Below are 23657 nucleotides of genomic sequence, written 5' to 3' on the forward strand. Positions count from 1 at the left end.
AAACTGTGTCTTTTCTTCCATGATATTCCTCTATTTCTAGGATACTTTCCTCTCTTTTAATGTTATATTAACAAAGTGTACTTTATTTTCCCTGCTTATTTCTGCAATTCCTTCCTCTTTTGAATTTCCAATTTTTCCCCTTCAAATTTTATTTTCCTTTTGCACAGTATAAACCAAATGCAGCTGCCATTTATTACAAATGTCCATACAGGTGTCAGTAAGAATAAAAAGAAAAACAACAAAAAACCCACAGAATTCTTTGAAGGATGACTGATAATGCACAGCTTAAATTTCACCTTTTTTAAAACTCCAATTATTTTAAAGTATTTTTACAGAACTAAGATGTACAATTATTACCCAGAAAAAAGTTTAAAAAGTACATTTAGGCATGCTCTCTTTTAGGTATATTTTCTCTAGCGCACTACTGCTCTTAAAGCATCCTATGTATAGATACAAGCACTTATCTTTGTGTGCCTGGACTGTCACATGAACTAAACCATGTTTTATATGCAAGTATCAGCTAAAAAAACCCCCAATCCCAACTTTATTTCATGAAGAAGTCATGTTCACAGCAATAGAAGCAGATGCCATTAAAACACTATGAAAGCTAATGGAGAGGTGTTGCATTTTGCTGAAGTAAATATCCTTTCAATTGATCATTCAAGCACAACAGCGAATACACCAAGAATTAAGCCTCCCTACATATTCCTTTTCCTTTTTTCTCTCAGGCAAGTATTGATGAGTACTAAACCTGATTTTGTAAGACAAAAAAAGGAAGATGCTTTTTTAAAATCACTGTCAAAATACAGATTATTATTTCCTGTAACTGTAAGCAACACTACTTAAACACAAGGTGTGTGATAATGTACTGATATAAAACTCCCAACTCCAAACTATTTGTGTAAACCACATGTGAAACCATTATTAAGAGAAAAGAAGCTATACAGAATTAGCAATTATATGGTTTTTTCCAATGCTTCTCACATCACTTTGCTCTTCTTTCTCATTCTAGACTGCACATATGCCTTGAATCACTTCTGTAGAACAGACCTTTTAAGTTTAAAGACTGGACAAATTAGCATTGCAGGAAATGCTTATTCCTTATTTAAATGCAGAACTAACTGGGCTGAAAACATGTTACAGCAGTTACAGAACTGGTGCATTTTTGAACTGACACCAGATTCAAGTTACAATTCAACAGTTACCGAGAAAAGGAATTTGGAATAGAAAATTAAGCTGTGTTATGAAAATGACATGTACTAGATTCTGAAATACATCACTGTATCCACCTAAAAGCTCATCACACTGTAAGCCTGACCAGGTCAACATTCCCTTTGGTACACAAACAAACAGTTATACAAGGAAAGTAGTTGTTCAGGAATTCTTACCTTTTCATAGATTTTACTAATTTCCTCATTTGAGCTGAAAACCAGCTGAACTGACCCACAACCTGATGCCCAAACAATTTTTTGTACTGCCCTGATAACACAGATGTCAGGGATGTATTTTGAAGCCTGAAAAAAAAAGAGAAATTAACTAAAGCAACATTAAAATGCAGCTGCAAATAACACTACAATGGATTCTAATTTCCCACAAATGTATTTCATATAAAATTTAGGATTTAAAATGTTAAAACAAAGAATTTTTCCTTAAATAGAAAACAGGTGACATATCTTGAAGAGTAATTATACTTCACTCATGTAAAATCTCGTTTTTTAAAGTAGGATGTATGCAACTCTGATTCTAAGGCTTAGCAGAAACTACCAACTTCATGCTAAAACCTTCTTTATTTAGGAAAAAAAACCAAGTAACTGCGAAGCATTCATCTGGAAGGCAGCCAGCCTCTTAAGCAATGTAAACTCTGATTCTAAGGCTTAGCAGAAACTACCAACTTCAATGCTAAACTTTCTTTATTTAGGAAAAAAACCCAAGAAACCGCCAAGCATTCATCTGGAAGGCAGCCAGCCTCCTAAGCAATGTAAAAAGTTGAACTTATTTTAGGGTTTCTCCCCATGCTGTGCTAGCTGATAGCCAGCTTGACAAACGGATGCTTATCAAGTATGTGATCATTATATAAAGGGATTGCTTCATGTCCAAGATACAGAGGTCTGAACATGAGTAAGAACACAGCTCATGTATCTTATGTATGCAGAGTCCCTCTTCAGTGTTTTGTGCATGGTCTGAGTTAACATCCAATGGTTTCTACTGATAAACACACATTACAAAACATACTACAACTGCTATTCTTTATAGTTCACATCAACTTTCAAAAAAAATACAAAACTTATCTGAAGTCTATATTCAAAATAGAATGTCCAAAAAATAGGCAATCTCTAAAAGCAGATGGCAGACAGTTCCCAAGGATTTCAAGTTTCATTTTTCTAAAGCTCAGACAATAAAAAAACGGGACTTTAAGAAGCTGAGCCAGTGAGGTATCTGCATCAGGAAACCTGAACAATGTGCATTCTTGTACTGATATGGACTTCAACAGTAGTTGGAAGAAAAATAAAAGACATTTTATCTTTATTACAAGCAAAGCAACCTTACAGCAACAGTGCCACAAGAAAAATAATGGGGTTTTTTTAATCTCATTGTAGTTTCAAACTTTAAGTAACAACATTTTTTAAAAAGGTGTAAGATTCCTCTGTGTGCTAAAGTCTTCTCTCTGGCTTATGGAAACTATGTCAGAGTAATTTTTTTAAAATTGTGAGATCTGTTGAAAAGTGTTTTTGACCATCAAAACATGAAAAGGAAAAAAAAAAAAACTTTCAAAGGCAAACTACAATATGTAAGAAATTTAGATCTACAGCAGTATTCATAATTTCAGAAAGCTACAGACAAAACTTCCACAGCAATATTGTTAAAGACATTCGGATTTTGTTTGCTTTGATGTGCTTGGTGAAAAAAAAATAGTATGTATTTATTAGCAGGCCTCTAAGAAAGACAAAGGCAGAATTCAAAAACCTTTCCTCACATCTCACCTCAAAAGACATTTCTTCTATGGAAGAAATTTAATTAAATCAGAGTTCAATTGGCTGATTTTACACCTATGGATGCAAAACCACCACTGACAGAAGGCAGATGGCTCAGTCCTGCAGTGCAGCACATTGTGCTTTCTTTAGACATTGCCCTTGGTTCTCAAGAGACAGTGCACTTGTCAACACCAGGATGATAATACAATAATATCTTCTATCTAGACACCTCAGAAGCATTTTGGAGATAGTTTTGCAGATATGCTATATGGTACAGAAAACCTGTATTTATGGCTTCCACTCTGGAAACTGAGGGATCCTGATGCACATGGAAGAGGAAGTTCAAGCAGTTGTGATTTTAGCTCCTGCTGCATTCAGCCGAATTCACTAATGTGTTCACTAACATGACTCATGATTCCAGATCCAAATGAGCTTTGGCCACACCACACAGATAAGACCACTACGTTTGCAAAGCACATTCTTTAGCCTTACTGAGGTTTTCATTTGAATCATTAATGTACCTTCAATATATAAAGATACACTGGCAATGATTTGAGACTTTTCTCTTTCATATGAAGATTACCTAAAACATTTCACGACATTTTAAAAGGAAAAATCCATGTCTTACAGAGCATTAAATTTAAGGATTAAAAATATAGAAAAGATGCTATAAGGAAAAAAAGGTGATACAGAAAGGAATTCACCAACCTCATCAGATATTTGCTGTGCAAGACGTATTGCTACATTTCTCAGCATGCATTCTGAAGTTGGATTAGGAATGTTTTGTAGGGCATTTTGTAGCACCACTGCCTGGTCATGCGTAGCCTGGTTTATCTGGAAGAAAGTATTTCTCATACTTACTTTTACATGAGAAAAAAAAGCAAGAAGATATGAAGATCTAAAGTAGCTAGGAAAGATTTGGTAGAAGTAGGTAAGATGCTGGAAGGAAAACTACTTAGTGCAAATGCCAACAGAAATAAACCTTCTCATTTTCAAACAGATACCATCACATCTGAAGACACTATGCTGCAGTGTAGGATCACAGAGTACAAGCAGTTAAGAGGAAAGGCACTTGCACCAAACTTATTAGGTCTGGGGGCTTGTTTATTGATCAGATTATTTCAAGTAAACAGAATTTTTTTCTGTTACAATGCCTCCTTCCCTTTCAGTTGATGTGGGAAAGAAAGGGTTTGGCAATACACTGGGCCTCCCTCTGGATTAGATAATAGTGTCCAGACAGAACACGGCTGAAGTTTTTATTATACTGAAGTACATTTTAAGCATTTGAGTTAGTTTACTCTTGAAGAATTCTGTTCGGAATTATCCCTCCTGTTTTCGATAACAGTTTCAAAACAGAAACAGCAAGACAAGTTTTTATCTTTTCTGTATTGGTTTGAGCATAGATCCCTCTCTCCTTAGTCTGCCAGAGCTTCGTAGTTTTGACAGTTCAAATCTGAAATGGTTGTTTCCTTGTCACAGACAAACAAAAGATGGTTTGCTGTGGTTTCAAGTTAAAACAAAAGAGTTTCTTCATTTTCCTGTACCAGTTCATTCAAAAAGCCCATCTCAAATGCTGCCCAAAAGACACTGTGAGGTTCCTGTGTAAGGTCTGGTGCTGGGCACATCCCTTGTTTTGTCAGCTTCACTATGACACTTGATTCAGGGAGCAAAGTTACAGAAGCTCCACTAAAGACTAACAGAGCTTCCACAGTCAATCAGCTATTGGACGCTACCGGAGCTGATCGACAGCAATATATGAGGCAAATCAGGTTCTGTGTACCATAACACTGTATTTAACAACATTATTAATTAAACCTTCTATGAAAACAAGGAAGAAAAGTAAAAATTTTAAAGGTATTACTGACAGCAAAAGACCAATAACTGAAAGATACAGACACATAACCTTGGCTGCCTCCTCTTCTTAAATACTGATGGAAAGCCAAGAGAGAAAGTTACGCTTTGGGGCTTATGCTTTAGGTGAGAGAAATGAAAGGTTTTAACAAATCTCACCTGCATCCCAGAGGAATAAAAAATACCGAAGTCCTTCAAAGAGGATGATGGTGACAACAAGAATAACCATGTTTTTTCCAACAAATCCGTTATTATTAAATCAGATGTTTGCAACTCTAAATAGTGAAAGTCAGCAATTGTGGACAAATGTTGCCTCTTCTGAAGAGGTCAGCCTAAGTCTGTTTCAAACAATACTTCAAGACTCAAGTGATGTCATGTCTGATGCACTTTACGTAAGTGTTGTAAGAAAGCAGGGCAGTAAAATTTACTCATTTAAAATAGATGAAATACAGGGTGGCAAACATGTCTGCCTTAATATACTCCTATTATACTGTAACATGAGACATAAAAAGGGATCTTCACTTCTTTGTAATCATTAAGAGTTATGATTTACTTGAAAAAGAATTAATTATATATCTTCCAATAGATGCAGCTAACCAGCACAGGTATTTATTTTTGATGTTTAAGGGGAATGTACTTCTCTGTTTCAGAGATGAATCTTAGTCAATATTGTGGAACAAAGGGCTCTGAAGTGGGGCACTCTGTGTATTATTGAGTACAGGTTGATAGATCAAGAAACTGCTTGGGATGGAAACTCACAAATGGGGGATTCACATTTATCACAGAACATGCTGAGCTGGAAGGGACTCACAAGGATCATCCAGTCCAACTCTGGGCCCTGCACAGAACCATCCCCAGGAGTCACACCATGTGCCTGAGAGTATTGTCCAAACACCTCCTGGTGCTGTGACCACTGCCCTGGGGAGCCTGTTCCATGTCCAGCCACCCTCTGGGGGAAGAACTTTTTTCTAACCTCCCCCGACACAACCTCAGGCCATTCCCTTGGGTCCTGTCACTGTCACCACAGAGCAGAGATCAGTGCCTGCCCTTCCTCTTCCCCTCACCAGGAAATTGTTAACTGCAGTGAGGTCTCCCCTCAGCCTCCTCCAGGCTGAACACACCAAGAGCCCTCAGCTGGTCCTCACACAGCTTCCCCTCAAGGCCCTTCACCATCTTCGTTGTCCTCCCTTACATGCTCTCTAAGAGCTTCGTATCTTTCTTATATTGTGGTGTTCAAAACTGCCCCCAGCACTCGAGGTGAGCCCCCCCCAGTGCAGAGCAGAGCAGAGCAGACCAGAGCAGGACAATCCCCTCCCTTGCCCAGCTGGTGATGCTGTGCCTGATGTCCCTCAGGACACGGATGTCCCTCCTGGCTGCCAGGGCACTGCTGACTCATATTCAACTGGGCATCAAGCAGGACAGCCAGGTCCCTTTCTGTGTCACTGTTTTCCAGCACCAAATTCCTCAGTCTGTCCACATATCCAGGGTTGCCCCATCCCAGGTGCAGGATCTGGCACTAGCCCTTGTTGAACCTCATATGGTTGGTAATTGCCCAGTCCTCTCATTTGTTGAGGTTTCTCTTCAGGGCCTCCCTGCCCTTCACTATAAACCCTTGTGCCTGACCTGTGAACCAGCTGCTCACCCACCACATGATGCGTTTATCCTGCTGTGTGCTGGACATTTTGTCCAGAAGGATAAATATAATTAAAAATGAGAAGTTACCTGTACTAACAATCATGCGAACCATTGAAAATCATATACAGAGCAAGTACATCTCACACCTAACGTTTTACAGTCACCAAGAAATAGGCTTTGTTTAGTAAGTTGATCTCTTTTTTAGAATTGCAAGACAACATTATCTGAAAGCACTTTGAGTTCTTGACATGCAATGCACTCGAAGAATAGACTGTCAATGAAAAGTAAAGAGATGTTACTGCAGACATTATAAAACACGGAGCACATTGCTATTTGCTGCAAGGAAGACTTATATTACCGGTGAAATTGTACTTGTGCCTTCCACAACTGGCTGACAAGCTTCTGCCACAGCTCGAACATGGCCATATCCAATTGCTGTTAGCAATAATTTGGCTATTTTTAGAGCGTTAAGGTAGGCACCCCTTCGAGTTTCCATATCTGCATTTGGCAGGAAGTTATTTCTGGTCAGCATGCTCAACACAAGAGGCAAACCACCACTTTTCAAGAAGTTGTATTGGAAATCACTGGCATCTTCTCCCAGAGGTGCACTGGCAGGCATTAACAAGGCATAAACTACCTGTAGAACAAAATACAGAGTTAACTAATGGAAATGCACCAGCTTGGATATAGATGACTTAACACGAGAATTTGTAGCAATACTACATATGCAATGCTTTGACAGCACTGGCCATACATATGTTTATTCCAGTAAATTGTTAAGTATTTTCAATTGTTCATTTCAAACCAGAATTTGATCTTAGGCTTCCATAATGTTACAGAGAGGATTGCCACAGAGAGAACTGACGATTTTTAAAGAACAGGCAAAGCATCACAAACCTCTGTTAGGTACAGCACTTGTGAGGCAGAAGGACCAAAGAATAGAGAATCTAGGGATGGACTAAGGCTGCTTTCCCCAAGCTTTGCATGATCTAAACAAATTGCTCTTAGTTTCTCGACTGTAGTGTTATCTGCAATAAAAACACAACTTATAAGCATTTTGCAGCAAAACTACTCCACCACAAGTCAGTACTATTTACAATCGTATATCTGAAAAATTTTAAGTGTATCAGAATAGTTGCAAAAAGTTACAGACAAAATCGACTATGAAGTGTTCTGCAATGACTACTACTGTCAAAACTGATCCCATTAAAGCAGTGCTACAAAACCACTTTAAAATACAATGCTTTTCCCCATTTTCACTGCACTGTGGCACTGAACCCTGGTACCAACTGCAAACTACGCAACTTTATAGAGCAGACAAGAAATAATTACTTGGGAAATCTTTTACAGTCCTAATCAGGATAACAGTAATGAATTACAGTACCAATAAATTACCATAAAGTAGAAAATACTCCCCTATCTTCATTTTTATATATCAGGTGAGAAATTATTATACAGGATATTACAAGATAAAGAACAGGATAAAGTTTTACCTGGTGGCATGAGCTTCATAAGAACACGAGCTCCATCTCTAAGAGGTGGCATATTTAGACTACTGCCCAAGTCTGCAACTTGCCAAAGAAAAGAGATGTATCGAGGATGCAGTGACATGATCTTAAAATAAGCAAATTTAAAAAAACCATAAAAATTGTCAGCCAAATACAAAGTGTAAGAAAAAACATGCTTGAACTGTTAATTTCAGAAAATGCTTACCACTCCAGGCAAACAGCTTTCAACTTCTGGATTTGGACCATCACTGTAGTGATTGCCATGGTTGCCCGGAGAACCAGTTGAAGAGTCAGAAGAACTATCTGGACTTGAGGGCATATTAGAATTTATCTGTGTAAGCTTAGCTGTAATTAGCTGAAAAACACAATCATAGTTTTAATACTCTGCAAAAATTAAGATTCTTTACCAAATAAGCATCTGATACAATGTTAATGGCATAATATAAGGAGGAAAAATGGAACTATTTCATAAAAATAAATGATCCCATGCATGGTATTTTTCAAGCATTTACAAAAAGGAAACAGTATCTGAATTGACGTAAATACCCAGCCTGCAACGCTTACCGTTTTATCTTTGAGATTCAGCTGCCCAATTAATTTTCTGTCATCTGCAGGGTCTACCAGCTCACCCCCAATGAACAGCTCTACTTTTGTGTGTGCACTGTTGGCTTTAATGCGATTGAGGATGCAACGCCGCACTTGGCCAATTGTGTCGTTTGTGTGAGACCAAATATCCAAATCTTCCACCTGCCGGCCTTGGTTTGGAAAACGAACTACAAGTGTGATATGTTTACCACGGAAAGCTCTGAAAATAAACAAACCAGCAAAAGTTACTTTTGGCCTCATGAAATAAATTCTTTTCCCTGCTGCAATTTTTGTTGCAGGTATTTCAACATCAAATCTTTACATGGTATTTTCCAGTGTTAAGATTTGTGAAAGCTCCAGCAACTATGGCAACGATATCCACAGAATCTTTCAAGAAGCCACACTCAGAACAAATGCATTACTCATATCGTCAAATTTACAGTCTGCTTAGGAACTCTTATAAAATTTTAGATCTTTTCTCTGTCTTGAAACTTCCTGATAAAAATGTGCACACAAAGCTTAATCAGACTGGCAATGCTTTGCTCTTTTAGCAAAGCAACTCAGCTTTAAATACACCAAAATCAGGAAAAGCCATCAGGTCACCGAGCCTTAATACCCTCTGTCAAAAGCTGTTACGAGTTTTATATCAGAATTCCAGGTTTTAAAATCACAACCCTTTAAAAAAAATTTTAAGTGGTCAAAAAAGGAAGAAACGGTTTCACATTAGCAGTGATCACACTCCCCACAATGGCAGGGAGCTCATTAGGAAAGATGTGCCCAGATAAGCCCAACAAACTAATCCCATGCAACAAAAGGCAAAAACTCCTCATAAAGCTCCTTGCTAACAAGGCCTGTGAAAGATTAGTCTAATCAAATAAGCAGCCCATATAAAAAAAGATGTACCCACAATCAACAAGAGAACTTCATTAGGACTAATCAATCAATATATACAATAAAAAAAGCTGTAGGAACACTGCAAATTACTGACACACCATAAAAAACCCACAGTTGCTTAAATTTTTTTGACAAAAAGTGCATTTAAAATAAGTGGACGAGAAACATCCACCATGTTTAAAAATATGTTAGCTGCATCATAAATCCATAGAGAGAGATAGGATTTAAGTTTTCACTCAAGGACAAGTATAAGAGTAGTGAAGGTATACAGAAAATAAATATATTTCAAAGCATAGTTCTCTTCTTCACTTTATTATGAGGAACTTACAGAATATTTCACTTAGAGATAATTAAAAATTTAATCTTGCAAAGTACGATTATGATCTCTGTAAACAATTCTGGAAGGTGAATATATACATTTACAACATGTTTTTGTATAGTAAGGCCATGAAAAACAAAAAAGTTTTGCCCACGCTAATGTAAAGAACAGTACTGCTTTTAAGTAATTATCTGAGATAAAGAACTATATCCAAAACAATTGAACCTCAAGGTACGTTGTGCTTGTTATAGAAAAAAACACCAAGTTTATTCTTAGGTCTGCTGTCCCTTCCATATATACCTGTATTTGCCTGATCTTTCAAAATACTTTTTTTTAAAATAGGGTTTCACATATTAGCAAAGAAAATGGAATTCTGAAACACAGTGAAACCATTTCCTGCATAGAAACCGTTTAGAATGTAAAAATCCCGAGGATATTAATACTATTTTAGTTTAACAGAAATCAAAATCACAATACTGCTTTTCCACACATACCTTGACATAGGTAGAATAGTTCTCTCTTCGTGGTAATCACTGTCACATTCATTTATATACTCTCTTAAAACAGTCAACACTCTCACCATCCTTATTGCTTCTTGTCTTGCACAATTGATACTGTCTTTATCTCCATCCAACACACATAAAGTATCATAGGAGGCTTTTAGACGATCGAAACAGGACTGAATGAAGTCTTCATGAATCACTACCTAATTACATTAAGAAAGTGGTGCAATTACAAGACATATTAAAATCCAGTTTTTCAGAAGGATAACTGAATGGTAGAAGAAAAAAAAAACTCCAAACCAAAATAGGTAAGTTAAAAAAAGCTCAATAAAGCTGTTTTATTCCAGCAACTCCTACCAATAAATAATTGTAATTTAGTGTGCACTTCAATCTCACATCAGCAGCTGTAACCATACTGTAAGTAAATGGAAAAAGAGGAAGTTTTGACAGAGAACACTAAACTGGACTTTCACTTTCTCTTTTTCTCAGACTATGTTAAAGAATTCTTGTGTGCATGTAAATCCAACACTTCTGCAAGTGTCAGAGCTAAGCATGGGCAGATGGACAGATCGAAGTGTGCTTAGTAAGCCCAGACCTACAGCAAGACAGAAGCCTCCAGCCATCTGCCACTGCAGTAAGATACAGCCTGAATGGCTGTAAATTCACCACCTAGAGCAGCTGTGCTGGATCTGGCAGGCTGGCAGCTCTGAAGATTAGGAAAGTGTTTTTGAAGACAAGTAGAATATCGGAATTTTAAGAAATACATCTGGCAAGTTATCAACTGGAGATCGTCCAAAGGACAATATTCCTCCACTAAATTTGTGCAGTCACATAATTACAGAATGGTTTGGGTTGGAAGGGGCCTTAAAGATCATCCAGTTCCAACCTCCATGCCATGGGCAAGGACACCTTCCACTAGACCAGGCTGCTCAGAGTCCCATCCAACCTGGCCTTGAACACTTCCAGCGGTGGGACACCCACAGCTTCTCTGGCAACCTGTGCCAGTGACACAACACCCTCATAGGAATAATTTCTTCGTAATACCCAATTGAAATCTACCCTCTTTCAGTTTAAAGCTTTCCCCTTGTCCTGTCACTACATGCCTTTGCCAAAAGTCCCTCTCCAGCTTTCTTGCAGACCCCTTTAAGTACTGGAAGACTGCTCTATGGTCTCCTCAAAGTCTTCTCCATGTCTACACAGCAGAAGTGCTTCAGCCTCTTGATTATTTTCATGGCCTCCTCTGGACTCACTCCAGTAGGTCCATATCCTTCCTGTGTTGGGGACCCCAAAGTTGGATGCAGCACTGCAGGTGGGGTCTCACCAGAGCAGAGAAGAGGGGCAGAATCCCCTTCCTGGACCTGCTGTCCACGCTGCTGATGGAGCCCAGGAAACAGGTGGCTTTCTGGGCTGCCAGTGCATGTTGGGCTTCATGTCAACCAATAACCTTAAGTCTTTCTCTGCAGGGCTGCTCTCAATCTGTTAATTTCCCAGCCTGTATTTGTGCCAGGGATTGTCCCAACCCAGCGGCAGGACCTTGCACTGGGCTTTGTTGAACTTCACAAGGTTCTCAAGGGCCCACTTCTCAGCCTGTCAAGGACCCTGTGGATGACATCCCTTCCCCATACCTTACAGAAACCCAGTATCTCTTCTCTGTCCACTGAACCACAGCTCCCAGCAAATATTAATGCAGGGAGATAACATCTGATTTGCTAGACTTCAGCTTGACCATTACATGGAAACTCAGTGACCCTTTGTAAGGGACACGACAGAAAAAAGAGATGATGTTAGCTTGTGACAACACCCCACAGACCCAGCCACTGAACATACCAGTATGAGTAAGTGCCACAATTCAAAGTGCAACAAATGGCTTTCCTCACATGGCATTAACTGTTTTCTGAGCAGAAAGAGCAAATACAGCAGATGAACTTACTATGAAAAATTAATGAGAGTTCAGTCTGCAAATATGAGAAAAAACTTTAGTTCTGCATCTGCCCAGAATCTGATGGCTGTACTCACCCTCCAAAACATGGAAACTATTTTCTGTTTTCAAATCTTTCAATGATAAAAATATCACCAAACTGATTTTTAAGACTATTTTTCTATTATATTCCAGATTTCTTGTTGCTTTTTCTTACCTGATTAACTTGTAACCTTGGGCCAAGATTAGTATAGATCTCTTTAAGAAGGTCTATTGCTCTGTTTGCAATGTCATCATTTCCCTGAATCACAACCTAGCAAAATTTAAAAAAAAGCATTAGCTTATCTTAAAACTTGCTGGTATAAAAATGAAAACCAAAACTACTACATAAGTATCTCAACACAATAGTATGTCTAATTATCTTATGAGGTAAAAGGGACTAAAATGCTTAGTAACAAAATAGAATCAATACAACTTACACTTAAGGTGATTAAATGAGCAAAAATTAACTAATTTTGACGTTCAGAATTGGCAAAAAAGATGTTTTATAAATAGTAAGAGTAGTTTTTATATATTCATGTTCACATAATATTTCAAATTTTCTCTTGTTTCAGAGAGTAAGAAAACAACTTCTTCAGATGCTTCAACAATTTGCATCACCAGACAGAATTTTCAAGTATTTAAATGGCTGTGAAGAGGTGGAAGGGAGACAAGCAAATGAATTCTGCTTCTAATCTGAGAATCTAAATTTTAATTACTAGTCACCAGGTCTGACAGCAGGTTTTACAGACAACCCTTGCAGGGTACTGAGCTGAAGCTTCCTGAGTTTTGTCATGCTGATTAGAGTAAGCTGATTCCCAAAACTAGAACATGCTAACATTCTGCAGGGACTCTGTTCACAAACACTGTGTGAACTTATTTGTATAAAAACTAGGGTCTACTTTGGTTTTAACTATTATCACAGGATTAAAATACCTAACCCTTCAACAAGCCACAACCAAAATTACTGAAGACTGCTGCTCTATACATTTTACAAACACACAGCCATTATAATCATGTCACAGTGCACCACTGTGGGCTTAATGCAGCTCTTGAGAACTAGAAAAGGTCTGAAAAAATTAAGCTACAGTTTAGATACTGATGTTTTTCACCAATAGATCTGGCAAACTTCAGAAAGCTTCAACCTTCCGACTGAAAAGGAAGATTTCATATCTAAAGAATCGGTGGTTATATGGAATCCACAGATCCTAGAAAACCACCATGTTTAGCCAAAAGGTTGTGGTTATAAGAAGAAGAATCAGACCAGCAATCACTTGGTCTGATCTAGAATCACTCCAGTTTACCACATTGGAAGGAATGCCCTGAAATATCTTATGAAGTGCATGAAACAAAGTTTAATTATAATGTGCGTGTGGACAAAAAGATAAATCTACAGATAATTCACCTGGAAGGACCTTTTCTTCTTCAACAGTAAAGGCAAATTTTTAATTTCATGTGCATACATAAATAATACTTATGTTTCAAATAACTTTCCGTTAAACATCAGTCTGCAAAGTTACCAACTTGCATACTTGCTGGGAAGACAGTGGAATCAAAAGCCATGCATTTAGTTTGAAGCAGTAGATTTTTGTAATTTCAGTCCATTACTAATAAATTACACATTCCTAAAAACAGACTTAGCAGTTAACCTTTCAGATGCTTCCTTCAATTAACTCACCCTCCAAAGGTAGTCTAGTCCTATTAATTCCAGATCATCCATCATATAGGCTCGTCTCTTTGCTACTAGCTTTCCTTCTCGACAGTTCACAGCTTTGAAGAAACGTTCAAAACATTTCATTCCATTTTCTGTTAATAGGGAAGGATCCAGCTGAAGCACATTATTTTCAAAGAAGTCCTTATTAATGTCAGGGTCTAAGTCCGGTTCATCCCCCATTAGTTTGGAATACCATTTAAAACAGGCTTCGCGATCACAAAGATAAACCGCATTTTCAGCTAAACACTTCCATATTTGCTTCGCCTGAGGGGCACAGAGCCACAGCTGACCATCCTTCAATAAAAATCTTGAGCAAAACAAAGAGACAATTAACAGCACTGTCTAATAGACATCCAGAGTTACAATTCAGTAAAAAGTACAGGCACAAAGGTGGATATGCACATTATACATGTATATATTACAAGTATGAAAACTTTATTTATATCATCAGTCCACTCATAATTAGCACCATGATTTCTTAGTAAGTTTGAATGGATCAAGAACTTGTATTCTAAAGAAAAAAAGAACACAATTCAGTAAAAAAGTGCCTTATACAAAACTACCAAGCATTGTTTACATTTTATATACAAAGAAATGTACATTTCCTAGTGTAAACTATTTAGTTTAAAAGTCAAGTGACAACATATGAGAATAAATTAATTTTGCAATCATTCACTATGGTTTAGCACTTGCTTTAGCAAAATTGCAAAAAAGGTATCAATGCCATGGAGCACAGCCAGAAGCAGAAGTCAATGAACTGGAAATTTTTCCTTTTATTTAAGCAAGTTTTTCATTTGTGTTCAATTATTATGAAACAATTATTAAGAACTTCAATTCTGAGAGCTAACACTAAGAATGTTTCAGGAGGAACAAATGATAATCAAAGTTCTTTAAAATAATTTTTCTGATTCCAAATGTTTTTTATGTGAAAGAAATCAGGGACTAAGTTACGGCACTGCTTTTCAGAAATTGCTACATACATATTCTACATTAGACATCTGTGGGACTTCATAAATTTCTGTACATTAACAAATAGTGAACTTAAGTCTAAAGAAGTTACAATTCTTAACATGCAGGAGTGATAAATTAAGTGTGCTATCCATATGTATTGTGTAATTTCATTAAACAGTTAACACTTTAGTTTAATTAATGAAAATTCTTGTTAAATTTAAAAAAGTAAAATAACATCTCCCTTAGCAAACAAGGAAAAAATAGTTCAGAACTTGATGGTTCAAGTATTTTTACTCCTCTAAAAAAAGGTTAAAACCAAGCAGGAAAAAGCTGAGACTTATCCTAAAAAGCACCAACATTCTGCAGCTCTATGCTGAGCAGAGATCCTTTGTTTTCTTACTTTATTCAAACAGGAGCTGGCCAAAATAATCCAAATAATTTTTTTATTGCACTTTCTTTCTAGGGCTCAGTTGCTGCCAACAAAACATCAGTGACTGACAAAAGTATATGTCAGTTTATGATCATGGATTTAAATCTGGTGTGATACAAGCAAGGACACATGGCCACATCCCCACTTGAAATACTTTAAATTTTAAACTAAGTTACCCAAATAGGAATGTAACTGTATCCAGTGCACACTGTATTCAAGTCAGTGGGGCTCTGCACACAGAGAGGAAAAAAGCCATACAAATCTAAGTGCAGAATCAGAACCTTGAATTCCAAAGGCCCTAATAAACTTTTTTTGAATATTCCAACAGTAGCATAAAAGCCCTCCAGAAAAAAAAAACCAAACCAGAACAAAAATATTCAGTGTGTATTTGCATCTGAGTTTTGGAAGAGTTAACAAAACAAATTACAGCTATAGAAGAGAAAGAAATGCAAAGGGTTTCTTGTTTTAAAAAGTATGAGAAGTATTCTTACAGAAGTTAAACGATGTTCAAGCTCAAACTCACCGTAAGAAGTTAAGTCGCTCCTGTACTTCCTGCACGTGACTGTATCGGCTTCCTGGTCTCACAGTTTGAGGATCATATTCACCATGCTCTGCAAATCAAAAGTTTTATTAGACAAGACATTCAGAAAAGTGATGCTAACTCCAGAAGACAGGATGTACTTGAAGACTTGTTACTCTGAATATAATCCAAACCCAGTACATTTTCAGTGAGGTATATGAGTCAGCTACCAGTTAATGCCTCCTCCTAAGCTGAGCATAGGCAAAGACTACTGAGGTCTATAATCAAATCAACAAACAATTATGTGCAGATACATGTGCTTATTGTTCAGTATAATCAAAGTGTTACTGAACAATTAAGAACTTGCACTCGACTAAATCAAATCAATTTTTCTTAATTTCAGTCGTCAGTTCAAAGTCAGAAGTCAGTCGAAAACAGAAGCATACCACGCATATAACTCAATTATCCAGTGCTTTTTGCTGACGATGCTTCGGTTTTGTCACACAGCATCTTTTCCCAAATTTCGTTTTTCTATTTTTTAGGCTTTTTTCCTCTCCAGAGGAAATCATGACTCCATTTCCCTACCACCTTTATACACAGTTATGTACATAACAACACTCAGATCAAGAAAGTATAAGACAACTTTATATACTGCAAGTTTCCAAATATAAGCCCCAAATGCCTGTAATAGTGAAAAGCTTGAAATGGAAGAAGTAACTTGAAAGCAAGGCAAGAAGTCAAACTTTTACCTGCATTTTGTCAAATCTCAGTATTTTCTTAAAAACCGGCAATTTTGTTTATAGGAACGTGGTTTTGTTTGGGGTTTGGTTGGCTGGTTTGTGGTTTAGATTTAATTAAAAAGATACAATCTAGATCTGCACTTGCATTACCTTCATCTGTACTAGCAGTATTTCATCATCACACATATTCATTATGACAGCTCCATTATGAACTAATTAATGCTGTATTTCTAATTTGCAAAGGCATACAGATTGCCTTTAACTAAGGTGACCCAGCCATGGTAGACTATCTCATGACAGGACTAATACTAAAATTTATCTTCAGAGCTGAAAATCAGTACCTCCTATTACATCAGGGAGAGGGGAACATAAAAGTGCATCAGTGTTTCAAAATAAAGAGAAAAATAATTGTCATAAATCCTGCTCTCTATATCCAAGTGTAAAAGGTACATTAACTTAAAAATCAAGTAACAGGGGAAACAGCAGACCAGTAGTTAACTGATGTCTGCAAAACTGGAGACATAATGTTCATCAGAAATCCTTAAAAATTTTGAATTATAACCTTCATGAAGTAATCATAAATGGGCAATTAGCGAAAGGAGAAATGTGAAAAAAAAATCTGAAGAAATAATATAAAAGTATCTGAACAAAAATTCTTTAAGAATTAGAAGTAGAAAACCAGTAAAATATGCTGTGGCTCCAGCAGAAAATACCAATTAGGGTAGATAAGCATATTGCAGAGAAAATAAAACTTGAAGTGTTGGGTGTTCTGGGTGGGTTTTTTGTTTGATTTTGATTTGTTGAGGGGGAGGTGGTGGTGTTCATTTATTTTCACTGTGGGGACCATCTCTGCTTTTTCTTCCTGACTGGAGTTTAATTCACAGACACAACATCAATAGAGGCAATGACAGGTGAACTCAAGTATTCAAAGCCAGGCAGCTGCACAAAGGCAGTGTGGATGTACTTCAGAAATCTGAAAAACTCTGAACTCCAGAAAAATTCCACTTTCCTAAATATTTTCTAGATCACATTCTTTCTGCATCTCCCAGATTTATTTTCTACTCTGTGCATCCTACATCAAGTCAAAGCATGATCTCCTTAAAAATTCTTTTTACATACTGGAGCAGAGAACAACTGGTTGAACATTTAAGTATAATTAGTGATAAACACACATAGACTATTATATGGCACTATTTCTACAAATAACTACATTTCATTAACACTTTGGATTTTTTAAGGCTTCAGAAAAACAGAAGATAAAGGAGAATTGATAGCAATCTTCTAAAATTTTCAAATGGTCTTTGATAAATCATCAAAAATATGAAACTGTGACCTCCTTCAGAACTACAAAATGCAAGAGCAGTTGTCTCATGTCATGGAGGATTTTGCAGAGCTGGAGGAAAGGATGAGTTTAGTAGAAGGCCAAATCATAGAGCATGGGAAAAAATTCAGAAACATCGATTAGGCTTCTCTTCAACCTCAAGAAGGCAAATATATAAAGGGGAGTATCCCAGAAAACAGTATGCATTAGTGAGTAATGCAGTAATGCAGGAGAATAGGAACACTGCTCTCCATCACTGAACGCAACTAGGGAAGACTTCAAGGGAAACAAAAATATGGCAAATTCAATAATAATTTAAAAATACCCAAATTACATAGTAATTGCAAGGTTAACTGCCAAGAATATCTGTGGATAACAGGATTTTTTATTTCTATGGCATTTGTTTGACCTGTGCTGTTTGGATATTTGCCTTGAAATTTCTCCCTCTGTCTCATTCACCTTCTCCAGCCGAGCTTAATTCTACAGCTTCCAGATCTTTCTGTCCTCACATGCATAATCTTCTTTCTTCTCCTTTCATTTATCCCCTTTCGCTTATATGGCCCCTTGGCATATTTTCTCCCCCTCCATGAAGGCATAGAAGACAAAATTTCACAGTACCCTATGTTCTGCTCTATTTAGTATATAAAACTGAAAATTAAAGAGCTGGTGCATAAGAACTGTGGATTATAGTCTTAGCACAATATCTGGAACATGAGGAATATTTCCTGGTTGCCCTTAATAATGTAATAAAGCACCTAATAAAAAACCCCACACTATTATTAATCTGTTTTTGTACTCTGATACAAATGAGAAGTTCTGCAGTAGCTTCATATGAAGAAAGAGCAATTTAATTGCTTTGTAATTAGATTAAATTTAAAACCCTTTACACACTTGTAATTCCTTTGCACTGAAGATGTTTGTATTAATGCTTAACTGAGTTACTAGAGTTGGGGAGGGGCAGGGCAATGGGATGTGGGTTTTTGGCAAAAGAAAAGAATCATTCAACACATCAGCCTAATTCTTCTGCCCTCAACAATTTGATAGGTAAACAATGTTTTCAAAAACGACCTTTTGGCCTGAGAGTCAAAAAATAATCAAAATTAAGGACAAACAGTTCCTATACTGATAGTATGTGTATGCTAAGACAGCATTGCATTAGAATACAGCTGTTGATTCTGTTTCCTTCCTAACCCTGAGGTCAAACCCCAGATTTCACAGCTGGCCAAAGCCCAAGAGAAAGAAGAATAGAATCATAGATTATACACCATCAATATAGTTAAAAAGTAATGTTCAGTACAATTAAAATTTCATTTCTGCATCATTTTAGCAAACTTAAAGAGCACTCCAAGAGATTACAGAAGTTACATGACGTAAGACTTGTTCTATTCCATCTTTCAGTGAAGACAAAGCCTAAGACAGTATAGTTTGAGAACAGACCAAAAATTTGGTATTATTTTAACATTAATTAGTGCAACACTATCACTAGTTAAGGAACTTACATTAAGGTAACCCCCCACCATGTATTCCTGAACAGAGAAATACAGCTGCAGTATCTGAATTTAACTGAATATTGTCACTGACCTACACCTTGCTGAAATGACCATCTTCACAGAGCAGCACTATTCACACGAGTCCTCAAGGACGTATTTTGGATATCTTTTATGTAGAATACATATATTTAATACTCCAACACACACAAATTCCAAAAGGCAACTTTCCCATGCACTGGCCGATACAAGCTTTCCAACATGCAAATATCCTGCTCTCTCTGAGCGACCTACATTGAATCCCTCCAGAACACAGTGCCATTTTTGAGATGCAACAGAGAGGTTGGCAGGCTGTTATGAGGCCAGGGTAGAACAGTCCCTAGTTCCAATCAGTAAAGTCAGTGGTGGGAAAGAAGGTGTGTCAATCTCGTCCTTTCACTTCTGTAGGCTAAATTTTATACTTAAAGAACTGTGGTCCAGTGTAAGGATGGTCCACCATTCTCCTTCACTTACCATGTTTCTACCCCAGTAGTTTAAAGTTAATCCAGAGTAAGAGGGCAAAGTCATCAGCAAAGGGCTGGATTTAGCCTAAACATATAAAAATACTAACACAATGTGCTGCCCAAGTGCTGCTAATAACAAACTCAGTGAGAGAAAGCCTGAACAGAAGTAGGAGTCACATGGGAAAAAGAAATGGTATCCCTGTGGTTTGAAGTCCTTCTCCCTGACAAATTACAAATACTGGCTGCAAACTGAGGTGATAAAAAAACTTCTCTAAAAAGCCTTCAAAATTCAAAACTAGAAGTTTTATTACCAGGACTTTCCACAGAAATAACTACCCTCGTCTAAGTAGGGCAAGATAATTTTTATCAATCCACAGATAAACAATGGCTGCCATGTTCTCATATTCTGCTGCAAAACACACATTTTCAACTATAAAAAAGAAAAAATAAGTATTTTAAGCTTTTCTTACTCAATCAGTCACCACAAAGGCTATTAACCCCACAGATGCTTGAAAATTAAACAAATAAACTTAATAGTTATTTTATTATGGAAATTTGCTTCTAGCTCCATTTTTGACTGGAGTTCTCATACACTCTATGAAGCAACTTTGATGTTAAAACTCACCTTTAGCATACTGCCTCATGCTTTCCATATAGGCAGAGAGGTTTTCTGCAACCAGTGTAACTAGGGCGTGATTGTGCTGAAGTTGATTGATTAAGTCATGTCGGTAAAACACGTGGGGACTTCGCTGAGTTTGACTGAAATTAAAATAAAAGTGTTAGAGGAAAAGAAAGAAGCTCTGCACCAAATAGCTCAGAAATCAATTTCAGAAACCCATCTTTGATGCAAGATCCAAATTTTCCTACAACATCTCGAACAGAACACAGATTAAGTTTCTGACAATATTTTTCTATCTTCTGACATATCAACAGTTCCTACCAGTTACTAAAAGCAGCTAATTTATGAGGATTACACAGTTACAATATGTATGGAAAACATCAAAGCAATGTGAGCAGCTCAGTGTGCTGGAAGGAAAGTATCTGCAGCAAGACAGAAGATAAATAAATACCTGCCCAAAATGAACAGTAGAGACCCTCAACTACAGTGTAACTACAATACACATAACCGTGGTTTCTTCCACAGCCATCTGATATTCTTTTCTATATTTAACATTAAAACACCAAGTAAAACTCAAGACCATAGTGAAAGTACACTAGCCAATAATCACACTAATTATTTCAGTACTTAAAAAAACTAAAAACAGAATTGATTTTTTTCTAACAATAACTATGTGAAAAAATGTTGGTACAAGCAAAGAAAGCTGTTACACACAGCATACAACCTAAAAAACCCCAGAGAAGTTCAAGAAAGGAAATATCACAAATAAATAATCAGACTAAGTTATTATCAAGACCCAACCAAAAATGCTGCTCTTAAACAACACTAGAAATATTCAGATGACAAAAGTAAACTGCAAAAGAAAACACAGAACTTGTGTCCAAGACCCACATGCCAAGAACACTATCAAATTCTAGAGCTTGGGGACTTATCACCTCTGCAGAACACTCTCAAAATGTCTCAACTGCTGTAGCTGTGGATCAGAGCAATGATCTTGACTGCATAAACCAGGCAAACAAGTGCTGCTCTTCTATGGTAAAGTGAGAAAAAAAGAAAACAAGTGGGTGTCAGGGGGAAGAGCAGCATTCCTCATTGCCACTCAGCTGATCCCATAGCCTGCCCTAAAGAAAGAAAAATTTAATTTCAGGATTGTTCTCCTTTCCTCCAATGCTTAAAAAAGTAGACCTCAGAATTAGCTGAATGGATTACAAGCAGGAATTCCCATCCTTCCTGGGAAGCAGGGACTCCATACCACATGGCCTACAGCACTCCGCAGCACTGCCACAGCTTTAGAGAACAGTAAGGAAGGCAAGAAATCCCAGTTCCAGCATCAGCTGACAGTGATCTGCAGCTGATAACCTCATTTCACTGTAGATGTAACAGCAACAGATAAATTGATTCATTGGCCAAAGATCAGTGTCCATCTGGGTTTAAAAGACAGAACCCATCAACACTCTGCAATAACTTTGTTATCTGTAACCAACAGAATTTGGCCTGCTAAGCACTGTGGGTTTCAGAAGATTAAATTTCATAACATGCAGAATTTTCTAAAATGGTCTGAAAGGGGCACTTCAAACACAAATAGTGTTAAAAACACCCAAATACCCAGACATTTGTCAGAGAGAAAACAAAATGGATGGAAGCATGAAAAAAGAAAACATATAGGACTTCATATATTCAGAACATTCTCTGTTTTCACTTTAAGAAACTTTCTAATTATGTTTCATTCCATCTCCACCAACCTCCTTACTCAGAATAAAACTGCAGCAAATCTAGCAAAAGACTGGATGTCTATTTTAGTGGCTACCCGAGATGTTACCTGTAGACAGAGAACTGCATTCACAAAGGGTAACGGTAAATAAGAACACTGTTTATTTGGGAAATACATATTATCAAACAACTAAAGGCACAAACATAACCAAGATGGAGTGTTTTGTGGAATCAAAGACACTGGAACATGTATTTATATTCACAATATTATGCATTTGTATCAATCTCACACAGTACAGCAAAACCAAAGCTTTATCAGCAGAAGGCTACAATGTTTTGTGCTAGGTATTTTTTACTTCTCTCCTTTCTCAATCATGTGCACAAACAGTACATTTGCACACAGATTCATCTTGGTTAGCAACGACTTCTAAAAGCTTAATAATTGAAGTAACTAGAGTTATGAGCTATGAGTTATAACAGTGATCGTGAGCAACGCTTCCGATGTTGTTTTGATCCACTGCTAGGATGGGCTTAAAGGCAAAATGATTGTCTTTAAGCACAGGAAAAAAAAGCTGATCTGATGTTTTCTAGTATTAAGGCAAAGTCTACATGAAACTGAAATTTTCTTTAAGCATCTAAGGTTAGACTAATATGATGTTGCCACTGGGACACAATCATTTAACTGTTAAAATTATTACACATTGGTTACTAGACACTCACTAATGTGCAGCAACTGAGGAGCTTGAAAAATTAAGTTAACACCAAAACTCATATTTTCATTGTGTTTATTCTAAATGGATACCAAAAGTCAATGTATAAAAAGAAAAAATAGCATTTTGAAAGGGATAACAAAGTATTCTGGATTATGAAAAAGAACATAGCTAGAATGCTTATTTGTTAGAAAAATACTGGTAAACTGGCAAAGGCAAAATTCCAAACAATTTAAATGGATTAAAAAGAATTATTTATCTGCACATATAACTCACCCAATATAATACTACACATGTAACTCAGCTTTTGAAGATGACAGTTGTGCTACCTGAATAAATGCTATGTACCACTAAAAGAGTACAGATTATTTGGATTAACAATCCAAATCGCAGCAACCAATCCCCACAAATTCTACTACTTCAGCTAAAAAGCGACTTGAAGCATCGTTGTTGCCTTAAAGCACTAATGAAACCCCTGAACTCCCAGTGATCAGTTAATTTTTCTGGGCAAGTAATTTAAGAGACTGATCTTGTCCTACTCAGGTAGGTACAGGCCAAACTTAAGCATTTGATATTGGTCTACAGGAGGCTCTACCATCCAACACAGACAGAATTAAGATGATTCATTATCTGTAAACTAAAGGTCAGTATTTTGAGTAATGAAGTTGACTATTCCTAAGTATTAATAACCATCCTTGCACCCATAAGAGTCCTCGTACTTACATAAA

At 36.9% G+C, this 23657-nt stretch overlaps 1 protein-coding gene across 4 annotated transcripts in view; it reads right to left on the reverse strand.

The window, feature by feature from the left end:
- The window catches only part of USP9X (ubiquitin specific peptidase 9 X-linked), a 95848-nt gene that overhangs the window by 28629 nt on the left and 43562 nt on the right, over positions 1-23657 (reverse strand). For all 4 annotated transcript variants that reach the window (XM_042034901.1, XM_042034892.1, XM_042034922.1 and 1 more), the window contains exons 14-25: positions 20516-20649; positions 15843-15930; positions 13903-14245; positions 12403-12498; positions 10259-10470; positions 8531-8771; positions 8172-8321; positions 7952-8072; positions 7356-7486; positions 6817-7095; positions 3681-3806; positions 1389-1514 (exon numbers count right to left, since the gene is read on the reverse strand). In XM_042034901.1, the coding sequence (XP_041890835.1) occupies positions 1389-1514; positions 3681-3806; positions 6817-7095; positions 7356-7486; positions 7952-8072; positions 8172-8321; positions 8531-8771; positions 10259-10470; positions 12403-12498; positions 13903-14245; positions 15843-15930; positions 20516-20649 (2047 nt within the window). The remainder of the gene's footprint in view (positions 1-1388; positions 1515-3680; positions 3807-6816; positions 7096-7355; positions 7487-7951; positions 8073-8171; positions 8322-8530; positions 8772-10258; positions 10471-12402; positions 12499-13902; positions 14246-15842; positions 15931-20515; positions 20650-23657) is intronic.

The sequence above is a fragment of the Corvus kubaryi genome, unplaced genomic scaffold (assembly GCF_017639235.1).
Source record: "Corvus kubaryi isolate FWS band 111438036 unplaced genomic scaffold, C.kubaryi_AGA036_p1.0 133, whole genome shotgun sequence".
Taxonomy (NCBI): Eukaryota; Metazoa; Chordata; class Aves; order Passeriformes; family Corvidae; genus Corvus; species Corvus kubaryi.